The sequence below is a fragment of the Aphelocoma coerulescens genome, chromosome 2, assembly GCF_041296385.1.
Source record: "Aphelocoma coerulescens isolate FSJ_1873_10779 chromosome 2, UR_Acoe_1.0, whole genome shotgun sequence".
NCBI lineage: Eukaryota > Metazoa > Chordata > Aves > Passeriformes > Corvidae > Aphelocoma > Aphelocoma coerulescens.
Window position 1 is genome coordinate 36,062,575 of NC_091015.1, and position 13,156 is coordinate 36,075,730.

Below are 13,156 nucleotides of genomic sequence, written 5' to 3' on the forward strand. Positions count from 1 at the left end.
CATAAATGCTGTATCAGAATGTTATACCAAATGGATTTCTTATTTTAGCGTTTAGCATTTCCTGATTTTGGGGTGGTTCAAAGGACTTGTACAGTAGTAGCTCAGCCTTTTCTGTTTCTACATCACAAAATGGCCATTAAAGAAACTATTTATAGTACAGAATTTTTAATGACATATTAACATGCAAAGTTTTCCACAGCCTGTAAAAATTCTATTTACAAGTAGCCAAGTATGCAGGAGGGAGCCAATAATTAACAGGGAGAGGAGATAAAACCTCTTCCAGCGTCTTCCTTCAGGAACTGGTAAAACCTTTCTAATACTGTCCAGGGCAGAGCTCAGTCTGTTTGCTCTCAGGTCAGCCTCCCTTCAGCGAGCACCTTGCATGAAATCAACTCTTGTTCAGGGGAGCAAACAAAATAATTTGTATCACTGAAAATTCACACATGCCTATTTTGAATTTGAAAATTAAGAGGGGATAAGGAATATGTTGATGCCCTGTGTAGGAGATAAATTATATTATTAAATAAAACACTATTCATGTTCAAAATGCAATTTTCTGAGGTGTGAAGTAAATAAAACTTTATCTGATAATCTCTAGAATTAGAGAATTGTGTTTCCCAAAGGGAAATTTACTTTTGTGCAAAAATTCAACTTGTATTTCCAAGTCATATTCATTTTAAAGGAAAAATATTTTACTTGTCTCAATCTAAGGAAAAGCTGTACTACTTTGTTTAGCTCCTACAGATTATCAGTTTATATTACTGAGTACAGAAGTAAAAGATACGATCAACACATTGTGAGGTATTACAACACTGAGACTTGATACATAATATACCTGAGTTTGAAACTTGCATTTTATGTTGATTTATATCACTTATATAAATGGGAACAAATACTGGACAAAACCCTCTCTGTCCTTAATGCTTGTAACTTTTACCACTGCAACAGCCTAAACAATATTTAGATTCATATTTAGATATCTGGACTGAGGCACAAATAAACTTTTGTTGTCCAACTTGAATTACTTCCTCTGTGAATTCTACAATGGAATTTACACATGGGATAGACCTGAAAAAAGACAGGAGTAAACAAAAATCTTCCTTTCTAACAATTTATCTCAGAAACATTCACAGAATTGTATCAAAAACACCAGCTTTCTTCAGGCCTAGCTGCTCCAGGGGTTCCTAATTAAGGATTACTCATCCTACCACTTGACCACATTACACTAGAGAGCTACTTCCATTATATCTGCTTGTGGGAACAAGATTACTGCTTGAATACATCATCTTTCACAATATTGAACTCTGTGTAGTACCAAAGGGAAATTCTGCCCGTCTGTTTTATCAGATTTGAAAACTACAAGGCCATTAATTTCAAGATAATTTATTATTCTGTATATGTGTGGCCTGTACATGATTGGAATTATGTTTAAAAAAATAAAAAGAAACTCTGGTGACACAAAAGAATAATAAAATCCAATCTGCATGCACTATTATTAGCTACCTTTCTTTATTAACAGACTTTGAGGCAAAGTCAAGAGATTTAGGTACTACCATACAAGCACAGAAGACAACACTTTGTACAATCTGAATTCCTGCCATCAAAGACAGAAATATTATTTTCTCAGTGTGTAATCTGAATGTATCCTCCAGAGCTGCTAGAAATAGATTCCATTGTGATAAACCTTTGAAATTATTACCAGAGCCAGAAGTCTTTTGTATTAACAGGCAATGCCTTAAGGTTTCATTTTGTGGTAAGCTCTAAATTGATCTCTTGTAACACTTTCTGAGTAAGCGGCAGGAGTTACTAGCCTAAGATTTACTCCATAACTTTTTAAGCATACCATGACCTCCTTTAATATTGCAAGGAAGTTAATGACCTGAACATTTCATTTCTGCAGTTAGCAATGTCCTTCCTCAGGAATGGCACAATCTGCTGAGCCAATAACTTAACAGTGCTTTAAAAAATAGAAGTTTGCACTCAGAAACAACAAAGGAGAAAAGCCTTCCTGGAATTCAAGGTTGGCCAGTAGTTCAAAGCAATTCAATTACTGTAACACAGTAAATAGGAACTGCATTTATTTTCTTATTGAATGTATTTAATGCACCTACAAAGCCCTTATCCTGGCTATACTTAACAGAGCCACACATACACAACTGCTAAAGCCACAAAATCTCTATATAAAGACAGGTGCCTTGGTTTTGGAAACAAAACTCCGGAATGAGTGTCTCCTCCAAAGGGAAAAGGGCCTCCCCTTTTCCTCCACTAATAAAAGTAGGTCACAAGAAGTGAAAGTGGAAAAAACAAACTGTTTATTAACACACAAACAAAACAGTGTAGAACAGGATAAAAAAAAAAAAACACCAAACCTCAAAATACAACAAATTCCCAGAGAGGGAACAGACGCACAGGCTCGGACCAGCCAGGAGCACCCCTCAGGCTCCCCAGACCAGCAAGGAGGGAAGGGAGGCAGTGAGGTGAGGGAAGGGAAGGGCAAAAAGAACAAGAAAAAACAACAGAACATTTTCCCAGCTAGCTAGAACACAAAAGAAACCCAAAAAACCAGCACAGCGCTCCTAGGGCACTCCCTCCCGAGCCCTGCCAAGCCCCCCAGGTCCATCTTAAAGAAACAGCATCTTTGGGCATGAAGCGGATGGTTAAGGAATAAAGTGGCTTCATAACATCATCCCAGGACAACAGGTGACAGCAAAGCTGGATTTGGATGTAAAAATTATTTGCTGTTAAATGAAAATGGTGCAAAAATGTCTGGATCATTCGGCTCAAAGGGTCGGTGGTTTAGAAGTCTAACCAGCAGCTGTTTAAGATTGTTTCACCTCAGTGGTTAATTCCAGGCACAATTCTGTTTAGTCTCCTTAACAACCTGTACAGAAAGCATGCTCAGCAAGTTTGAGGACAATGGCAGTTTGAGCAGTCAGTACCTACCTGGAAGCACAGCCATTCAAAGGACCTTGACAACCTGGAGAAATGGGCTGGCACTAAACTTTAACAGTGTAAATGCAAAGTCTTGCATCTCTCATGCTCCCATTGGTCTCTGTAACTACCTTAATTTGAGAGTATAGAGAAGAAGTAGCCAGACTGTTCTCAGAGATATACAGTGAAAGGGTAAGGGGTCACACAGGCAAATTGCATCAGGGAGCAAGTGGCAGAGAGGCTGTAGGATCTCTGTGCTGCCAGAGACTCCAAACATACTGAGACATGGCCCTAAACACTTTCAGTATTTTCCTTCGCTGATGCCCATAAAGATAGATAAAATTAATGTTAGGTTACAAGTCCTAAAATGTAAGGCACTTCCCACACCAGTACATCTATAGATTTCTGAGGAATAAATGACAGAAACAAAGGGTCTAACCTCTTGCTTGTAGCCCAGGTCCACAAGACTCATGTGCTCCCGGGCTGTCTTGGCGCACGTACCATGGTACCAGCTGGCACCTGCGCCATTTATGGGTCTTCCACCTGAAATGAGAGGGGAAACAATCCATCTGAACCTTGTAGCCATCAAACCCAAGGCAGCACGAGTGCTAGATGGTGTTATAAATCACCATGAGCTGTTGCTTATTTTTACTAACTGGTCACAGGCACTTCACAAAAGAACCAGTAACAGTACTATAAACTTATCGCTATTCCATTAACTTTTTTTTGTTCTTTTAGGATGAGGCCACTAAAAACATATGGAAGAAAGGAGGAAGCAAAGGTGGAAAGAGAAAGCAAACCATATACATTTTCAAGGATTTTGAAGCACAAAGTTATATTAACAGTGCCAAAAAAATACACAGTGGATATATTAAGACAAAGCACTAACACAGTTATACAAAATATGAGAAAGAAAATTCAAAAAAGAAAACTATACAGAACAATAAAATTACGTGTATTGAATACCCATTTAACAAGAGAATTCCTTTGCTATGAATTTATATCTGAGCATGCTTAGAGTATTATATGATTCAACAAAATGACATACTGAAATTTGAAAAGTGGATTTAATGAAAGGACACTAGCATCTCAAAAATCAGCATGGACCAATTAAGTAAAGACAAATTTTAAATAGTACTACACCCTAATAAACCTCCCCTCTTTCCCATGTTGTTTTCCTTCCTTTCTTTCTTCCACTTAAGTCAGTGAAGCAAAGGTGTATTGAAGTTTCCCAAATACATTCCAGAGTTAAGACTGCAGGGTTGATTTCTGATTCAGGCAATATTGAGATTGTCTTTGGGCAGTAAATACTGTCACTATAGGTGCTTGATCTTTCCTCTTCCCCAGGTCTTTTTTCACCCCCTCCCTTAGGCATGCCTTCCAACACAAAAATAAATGGAGAATTCTGCCTTTCTTGAAACAGGGACAAGTCTTGGACCTACTAAGATAAGGTAGGATGAGCAAAAGTTTAGGATTTTTATTTTGTTTTCACAAACCTTAAAGGATATGATTACAAAGGTAAGGTTGTCACAGCAAACAAATACCTTTGTTAAGCTTCATTTGAAAAATACTATTCCAAAAGGAGAAATAAGAAACAAAAAGGAAGGGTAGCTGCAGGAAAGTATTGGGGCAGTGGGCTTGAGTGCTTGCAAGGGCATCTCAGGAAATTCCTGGGATCTTGGATTGCTAAGTGGCAACACCTTACAAATGTGGAGCCAGCCAAGAAAACCAACACAATGTAAGTATCGGCTCACCATATCAAAAGTAAAACACAAACAAAAAGAACATTGATAACAAATGAAATATTGCATTGCTTAAATTATTCTATCATTAATATAAACCTCTATGAAACTTTGTAAAAGTTCCCTGCTAGTGCTGCAGAATACCCCAGTCCTTAAATATAACAAATCCAGGCAAGAATGTTTGTTGTCACAACTCTAAAATAATCCACAGTTGTCCACAGCTCCAGCCATCAGCAGTTTGCATGTTTTAAACTATCTCAATGGTTTTACACCTCGAGTTTCCTTGCAACCTGCCTCTATGGGACAGCAACTAACTTAGGCATGAGCCAGCTGCACGTGAGTCCATCTGTTGCAGCATGTGTGCAGGTCAGAAAGATGCTAAAGGAAATATATGGAACATGTGTTTAGTATTAGTTCATGTCATGAAATATAAATGACCTCATCTACCACTAGCAACTCTTCTTTCTTATGCTCAGCACATTATCATGCAGCTCAGATACTGAAGAGATGAGGAGCAGCCAGCATTTTAAAAGATAAAACTCTGGCTCTAATTTTGACTATAAAAAGTTCTTGAGCTCTATTTCTCTGGTGTTTGCTTCCCAATGTTCTTTTCGATCTTTTAATATCTTTTAGTTGCATAGAGTGTGAGCTCCTAATGAATTTGAAATGATAATTCTTATCAGATGATGAAAGAATCACATTTCTTTAATCTCAATTTATTTTCATTAAACTAAGCTTAAATTCTATTTTTACCTCTGCAACAGAGAATAGCTTCATGTGTATTATTATTCATAAAACAGAAAAAAAATCTTTTTATTATTTTGTCAAGTAAATCTAACTAACACCATCAAAATCTTCTAAACTTTGTCTCTATCAACAACCAGATCTTGTTGTATGTCTAGACCTTCCCACACACTCAGATGGATATTACAGAACTATCCAAACATTTTCTTAAGCAATGATGGTTCCACCTTCTGGAACAGTCCTCAACATTCTGTGGTGAAGATCAGGACAGTGCAGAGGACAAAGGGCATATGGGGAATATCTTCAGCTCTGGACTGTCTCAGGGCTTACAGGGATAGAAGAATGAAGGATATGGTAGGTTGAACAGTGTGGCATCAGAACTCAGCTCTCCTAAACATATAAGCTTGCAGTTCAGCACTTTGGATAGTGTAGAAAGACTTTTTTCATGCATAGAATGTCAAAACAGTTTCTAGGAAAAATTTATTCTGGAAAGTCATTCTTAGTTGCTGCACTGTTCTTGTGAAGGAACTGGAACAAAATGAACTGGTGATTCCCTATGGAGTCTACATATCTATCGTGAAACCTTGATTCAGATGTGTATCCTATTTTCTAAATAGTACATGTTCGAAAAACAACAACTGCTAAGAAATGGAATTCAGCAAGCTTTAGAGGTAGTAAAAGTTTAACAATCATGTCTGAGCTCTTTCTGGTTGATTGTCTCACATACCTGTAGTTATGACAGACAGGAGAAGCTTCACATTCCCTTTCCTCAAACAAAGAGTCTGGGCACTCCCGACCACCATTGGCAGGGAGCTGGATGATGACTCGGTGACGGGACTGCTTCCTTACTGTGACACCCCCTGCAAAGAACAGAATAGCTTGTTTTTACTGGTGCTACTTAGGGATGAAACTAATTAGGATGAAAACAAGGTATTTGAACCAAATGCCATAATATTGACATGCTATTTTGCCCATAAGCAGAAAAATTAAGCCTAATAGAAAAAGCACTTCAATTTCAGCTCAAGGCCAGAAAGCAGAACTAAACAGAAAGCAATACCAGCAATACTGAACAAATGAACAGACAGCTGAAATGAATAAACAGTTCAATACAAAAAAAATTAAACCAGCTCAGTTTGCTGCTACACTTTACAGTTTGAAGCTATAACCTTACCCTAATCATTTGCATGTAAAACCAGAAACAGAAATTCCACTCTAGAATTCCTTTACAGTTTGCATTTTTTAATTATTATGGTCATCCATTATTAATGAAAAACTACAAAAGTGAATAGTTCCTTTAGGAATTTTAATTTCAGTCATCTTCAGGTATTGGTTCTTCAGGCAGAAAATTAAGAGAAAAGCCACATATCTGTATTAGTTCCACAGCCATGCCTATGTTAGGTAAAAATCTTGGAGGTTTGTTTTTTTTTTTTCACAGAGAGCAGTAGAGCAGACATTTGGCTGACTGCGCTGATATCAGCTTTGGGTGGGTTATTACACCAGCTGCAGCTTGTCTGATCACAGAAGTGTGCTGGACCACAGCCAAGCAATTGTAATTAGGAGAGAGCAGTAGGAGAATCCCGGCGGTGACTCTCCACCACCTGGCCACTCTTCAGCACGGAGGAAACCCTTCACTCCCGAGTCAAACAGCTCCAGGAGATGCCAGGAGCTGGCACAAGGGGCAAGACAGACGTGCAGCCCTGGAAAGCTACTGACCTGCTTACTGGCACAAATGGGTAAACCCCATGAAATAAAAATTGTTTGTGTAGTATAAAGAGAGTTCGACTCGCCAAATAGACAAAACTCCTGTAGCTCACAAATATACTGTTTTATAGAAGCCTGCACACTAGTTTGTGGTAAATATTTATGAAGATATGCTCATTGCATCAAGAACTTTCTTAAAACCCATAGAAATGGGAACAGAAAAGGATGGAATTTTTGCCCAGTATGATCTCCTCCAACAAAAGTATTTCAGAAAGAAAATTAATACTGCTGTAAAATTACACGTATTTAATAATGAATAACTATTTCATAGATTCAGATTTAATGGATTCAATTCTCTGCTCTCTTTCAAAGGTTATGAATTTAGTCTTCCTAACCCCTTTTTTCATTTGTTAGAATGCACTAAACACTGATAGGAATTACTGCAAAAATGCCTTTATTCTTGTGTCCTTTATAAAGCCTAAAGAATTGGTCATGACAACCCAAGTGTGTATGTTTGATGTAACTATATCTTTTGCATTCTGACAAAGTGGTAGCTGTGAGTAATCACCATGTCCCACATAGGGATTAGCACCCTGTGAAACAGAGGGTATTACAGAGTCTGTCTGTAAGAGTACATATTAGAAAAATGCCTCCTGTTAAGCTTAAAAAGAGAAATAAAGCATAAAAATGTGGCTAATATTAAGCCTGTCATCACGCTAACTTCATGTGAGATTCCAGAGTAATAAAAATTCAGGGGAGACCCACACTGTTTTAAAGAATTTTGTCAAATGTATTAAAATGGTGTTGGATTATATGTTTAAATTGGACCATTCACATCAATGTAAAGTCTGTTGGTTTTTATTAACTCTCCTTCAATTTTTCTTGGAGTAGAAGCAGCCAGCGAAAATTATATACAACTGCACGTGTGCTTATATACATACTTATCTCCTTGTATATAAAGACTCAGGTTTTTCTGATGAGAAAACAGCATGAACCCAGGTATTTCCAAAACCAAAATCTGACAATTAAAATGCTAACATTGTACAAGTATTGATGTTAAGATGATAAGCTGATGATGTTAAGAGATATGTGTCTACCCTGTAACTAGTTATCTCTTTATCAGTGTAAGATTCAAATGGAAGTTTGTAATATTAGGAAAATTGTGGAAAAAAAATCCAAACAGATGCATATAGAAAATGTATTGAAATAACTGTCCTTTTCAGCAAAAACTCTATGTCCTCCCTGCAGCAGCTGTACCAGGTATTACATGTCCTCTGTCAGAAAGAGATGTGTATAAGCATTCTGCCAAAAGTGACTGCTAGTCTGACTGCCCATTTTTTTACTCCTAAAATCTATTAGGACAAAATGGATAAAATTACCTTCTTGACAAGATGAAGGACACACTGTCCAGTCACTGAATGGAGTCACAATACAGTCCTTCCTGCAAGGAAGCAGACAAGGTCTCACAGTTTCAGGTCGAAGGCTTTCAGGGCATCTAAAAAAAAAAAAAAAACAACCCAAAAATTACAAAGAAGCATTATCAAATAAACAATCACTTTGCAATGAAGTAGTGAAACATGTGAGGTACTGAATGCTTGCAGACACATGAGGACAGTGCTTGCTGCCCAGAATTCACCAGGATGGAGCACTAATATAAAAACTAGTAGCAATTAAATACATGTGGTGAAAGCAAGCCAAACCTGGTGTATTCTGCACCTCAGGATTTAAATAACCATCATCCCTCACTCACCATGCTAGACTGTATTTTAAGGGTTATTTTCAAGCTTTCACATAATTATGAAGAAAAGCCATCTGATTTAGCTTAGTAAAATACATTTTCAGGTCTCATCACTTTATCTAAATACAAACTCTGGAAGGAGACATATTCAAAATAAATAACACTGCTAACCCAGGAACAAATAGGTATAAGCTGGCTGTGATTATGAGAGAAACCAGAAAAGGATTTAAAACTGCCAGATCAATGAGATTGAGAAAGACTGTCAGAAAAGGGAGAAAACCTTACTTGTTTTAGGAAGAGTCTTGATCAGCATATAAAAAGGATTATTGGACTGCCACATATGGGACTCATTACGCAGGTCATTTTCCCCATTCTGTGGGGATTCTGTCCTTTTCCATCAAGGAAAAACAACTCTCTATGCTGCAATACTTATTTCAAAATGGAACAATAACTCTCACAGAAGTACTGAAAATATTTAAAATCATTTCAAAATTGCTATTGCTCTAAACACATACAGACTGTGGACTGTCTGAAGAATATGTAAAGATGTAAGAAAAACATCACATCCATATTTGGGAGCTTTTGGATAATTACAAAAAAACATTATTATGACTAGCTTTTCCTCTTTTCAGTGCTGGGCAACTGGGACCAGAGAGGTGAGAGAGGCAAGTCTAATGGTAAACTATCAAGAAAATCTACTCTTCATGGTCAGCAGAGAACTATGCCTGTACAATGTGAGGAGAAGGAAAGCTGATTTGCAGCTTTACAGGAACATACTCTTCAATAATAATACTTGCTCGTGCAGGCTTTCTACCAGTTGGCTTTGCATTTTCCTGCCAATTCACATTCACTCCTCAGTATATGAACAATTATCATGAACCAGCACCCATTCCTCGGTGCCCTCTTAGAATGGTATCTCCACCCTTTTCTCTCCTTCCACCAATGTGAACAAAAAGAAATAATATAGCTATAGCAACATAAATCTCGATCACTTCTCTGTAAGATCTGTTTACATTTTTAAGTCAACTTGTGCCTTGGTTCCATGTGATTCATAAAATCAGATTCTATATGCAAGGGTGTATTTAGACATGATCAGATACACTTTAAAAAAAACCTCTGTTACCAATCACATATATTGACGAAGTTGTCAGAAATTTTCTTGAAGGTTAAAATAAAAAGTGTTTCTGGAAAGCATTGAACATTGGCTTACTAATGGCTTTTCTTGCATTGGCTTTTCTCTTAAAAAACAGGAGAAATTATAAGCATACAAAACAGTCTGAAATATACACATTCACCATTTCACTGAGAACTTCATCTTTCAGGAGCACTAAACACTACAATTCCTCTTCAGATACTTAGGCAAGGCAATTAGTTCAATTAGAACACCATTTCTATGCTTTATATTGTTTGTATTTACTATATGTGGCTTAAAGCAAAGTATTGATTTTTTTGCAGTCCTTACTCAAGGTCAAATTAAACAGAAAAGATACATGCTGGAGTCTGTAACTTGTGAGGCAGATAAGGCCAATAATATTGATTGTATCATACCAAAGTAATCCTTTTTATTAAGGGGAGTTTAAAACAAGGTTCCTATTTACATTTTCATGTTAAATGTCTAGGTCTTTAAAAACGATTCAGTGATTTTGATGTGATGATTTCAAGGATCAACGAAGACTTTTTTTCATTTCATATGATTCATTTATGAAAGAATAAAACAGTCCTCCTCCCAGAATTTAAGGTCAAATCAAAGGTACAGGCATTTAGAGTAGATTTAAAAAGGATGATAAATCATTAAAGGTTTGTGGGCTTTTTAATGTAAATGTACCAAACAAGAGATATAATGGTATCGTGACTAAATAGAACAGCCACTTAATGCAGATACACAACAATTTAGATTACTGAATGTGCAGACATTACTCCCCACATTTCCATTTAAAGTAAATTAGGCTTAAATCTACTGCAGAATAAAGCAACAAATGGCAGGCAGCAAGCAAATATTTAGTGTGAAAATAGCTGCCTCATGAACTTTCTAAACCACCTCTGCTATCAGTTCTTCCAGTTTTGAATCTGTTCTGAGTGGTATGTATTTACAGAGTGCCAATCCCTACAAAGATATTATCAAATGCATTTTACTAGCAGCTAATCCGTATTTAACCCTGGTCACACATTAAACTGTAAAACCAAATCATTGGGCCAAAGGCATAACTTAAAAAAACACATAAATGGGAAAAAAAATTCACAAAGTTTGTCAAGCTAATGTTCAAACTAATGTTTCAAATTAATGACATGTCAGGTTCCATTATGCTACACCTCCTTGGTCTGGTTCTGAGACGAAGAAATGCTCTACTGTATTGAGATTCACAGCACTACTTTTGAGTGGAACTGCACTAATCCATACAGTGCACTGCTTGTTTGGAGGCAACAAGGATCTTGGTGATGGTCTGCATGTCACACACATACTCCAAGAATTTTATCGTGACTCAACCTGATGGTGGCAAGGACCCAACTGGATTTATTCAGCTGTCAGCAGAATCACCACTGTAAATACCACCCATAAAAATCCACAGTGAGAAAGGTATTATCTAGTCTTCCTGTTGTGCCAGTTTTATATTTTTAGAAGATTAAACGTTCCCTCATGAGAACACAAAAAAGAGGGTCTTTTTGCCTTTGAAAGCAGTCATCAGTGATAAAAATATAAAGCAGTAAAATCCAAACATTAATTACAGCATGAAGACATTTTTAAAGATCTTTACTTTTTTGGGCCTACTTGTCCCACGTTGACTCTCACACAGATGACCTTTCTTGTCTGCATCCCCACAGAACAGGTGGCCTCCCCATTCCAGCTGGCAGAGGAGTTGAAAGCGGAGACAGACGTGTCCTCTATGCACTGTCCCCATGGACCGGTCTGCCAATGGTACACAGTGCAAGAGTGCTCGTTACAGCTGCGTGTTTCCTGGAGGGCACTACTATTTGGGCACTGTATTCCTCCTGGAACAATAAAAGAGGGCAAAAGATCATTCAGTGGAAGGAGACAATTTTTTTTTTTATTTAAAAAACCCATACCACAAACCCCCTTTGAAATTTTCTTAGTTATATTTTAGCAGTTTGATTACATGTATTATCAGTTTGATTACATGAAAGAAATGCTGTTCCTTTTTCCTCCTCTTCATATGCCCAATATTGACAAATTTCAGTCAACAAGCCACACAGAACAGACTGTTCATGGACAGTGTGTAAGTCTGTACCAAAAGGATGACAAAATAATCATAACTTCTATAACACACTAACGTGCTTGGAGTAATCTACAGCCTTACTATTTTGGGGTTCTCTAAAAGGAACTGCAAGAGATCACGTAAGGACGTATGAAGGCTCTAGGCAGAAAAAAGTGTTAATTATTCTAGTTATGCATGGCTAAAGACCACTGTTTATGTCTAATGCACAGATCAATTGAAAAGATTTTTGGAGCTCTTGTCCTAGGTCCCAGTGGATATTTATCCATGTTATGTAAACCAAAGAGGATGGCACAGCTGGCAATTTCAGGTCCAGATTAAGATAACAAAGCAGGTTAAGATTAAAATGCAATCAAGTGTCAATGATTGTGAAGAAATCTCAGATAATGTTGCCTTTGTTGTGTTTGGTTTCAGATAGTCTGTTCAGTTTATTATATTCAAGCACTTCAAAACTACTTTGGCCTCCCAATCCTCCAGGAGAAATGAAGAGGTCTTTCCTACCACAGTTGATCGCAGGCTATTAGATGTCCAGCCCTGAGAGCAGACATCATGCCCGCTAAATATCTGGTGTTATTAGATACTCAGAATCTAGGTTTAAGATTCTGGCCTACAAGGAACAATGAGGCTCCTATCTCCAACTGATGAAAAGGCAGCGAAAAATCTAAACAACATTTTAGCCTCTCCTAAACACAAGAAAAGTAAGAAAGACGACTGAAAGAGGAGCTTTTTGTTAGTTAATGCTGATGATCCATATGACTTTTCTCTAAAAAGAAAAATGTATGCTCACACCAAATGCATGCTGTAGAGTATATTGTCTTTAGATCCCGGCACTGAACCTCAAGTTGACTGTCTGCTCTACAGATATACAGGAGGGAAGGAGTTTCAAGCACTCATTGTTGATATTAAACAAAAAAGTAAATGTAATCAAAGAAACAATGGACACTTCAAATACTCCAAAACAAGAAAGTCAAGTCACCAGTATAAAATACTTTATACCCCAAGTTGTTCTTCACGGTCTAGATCTGCAGCACACATGAGAAAAGGTCCATTCTAATGAAAATGCAAGATAA

The 13,156-nt window shown here is 37.3% G+C and overlaps 1 protein-coding gene across 7 annotated transcripts in view; it reads right to left on the reverse strand.

Moving 5' to 3' along the window:
* Positions 1-13,156, reverse strand: part of LOC138106437 (thrombospondin type-1 domain-containing protein 7A-like) — a 285,545-nt gene that overhangs the window by 55,888 nt on the left and 216,501 nt on the right. For all 7 annotated transcript variants that reach the window (XM_069007028.1, XM_069007027.1, XM_069007030.1 and 4 more), the window contains 4 exons: positions 11,610-11,844; positions 8,498-8,613; positions 6,145-6,277; positions 3,371-3,474 (listed from right to left, as the gene is read on the reverse strand). In XM_069007028.1, coding sequence (XP_068863129.1) covers positions 3,371-3,474; positions 6,145-6,277; positions 8,498-8,613; positions 11,610-11,844 — 588 coding nt within the window. The remainder of the gene's footprint in view (positions 1-3,370; positions 3,475-6,144; positions 6,278-8,497; positions 8,614-11,609; positions 11,845-13,156) is intronic.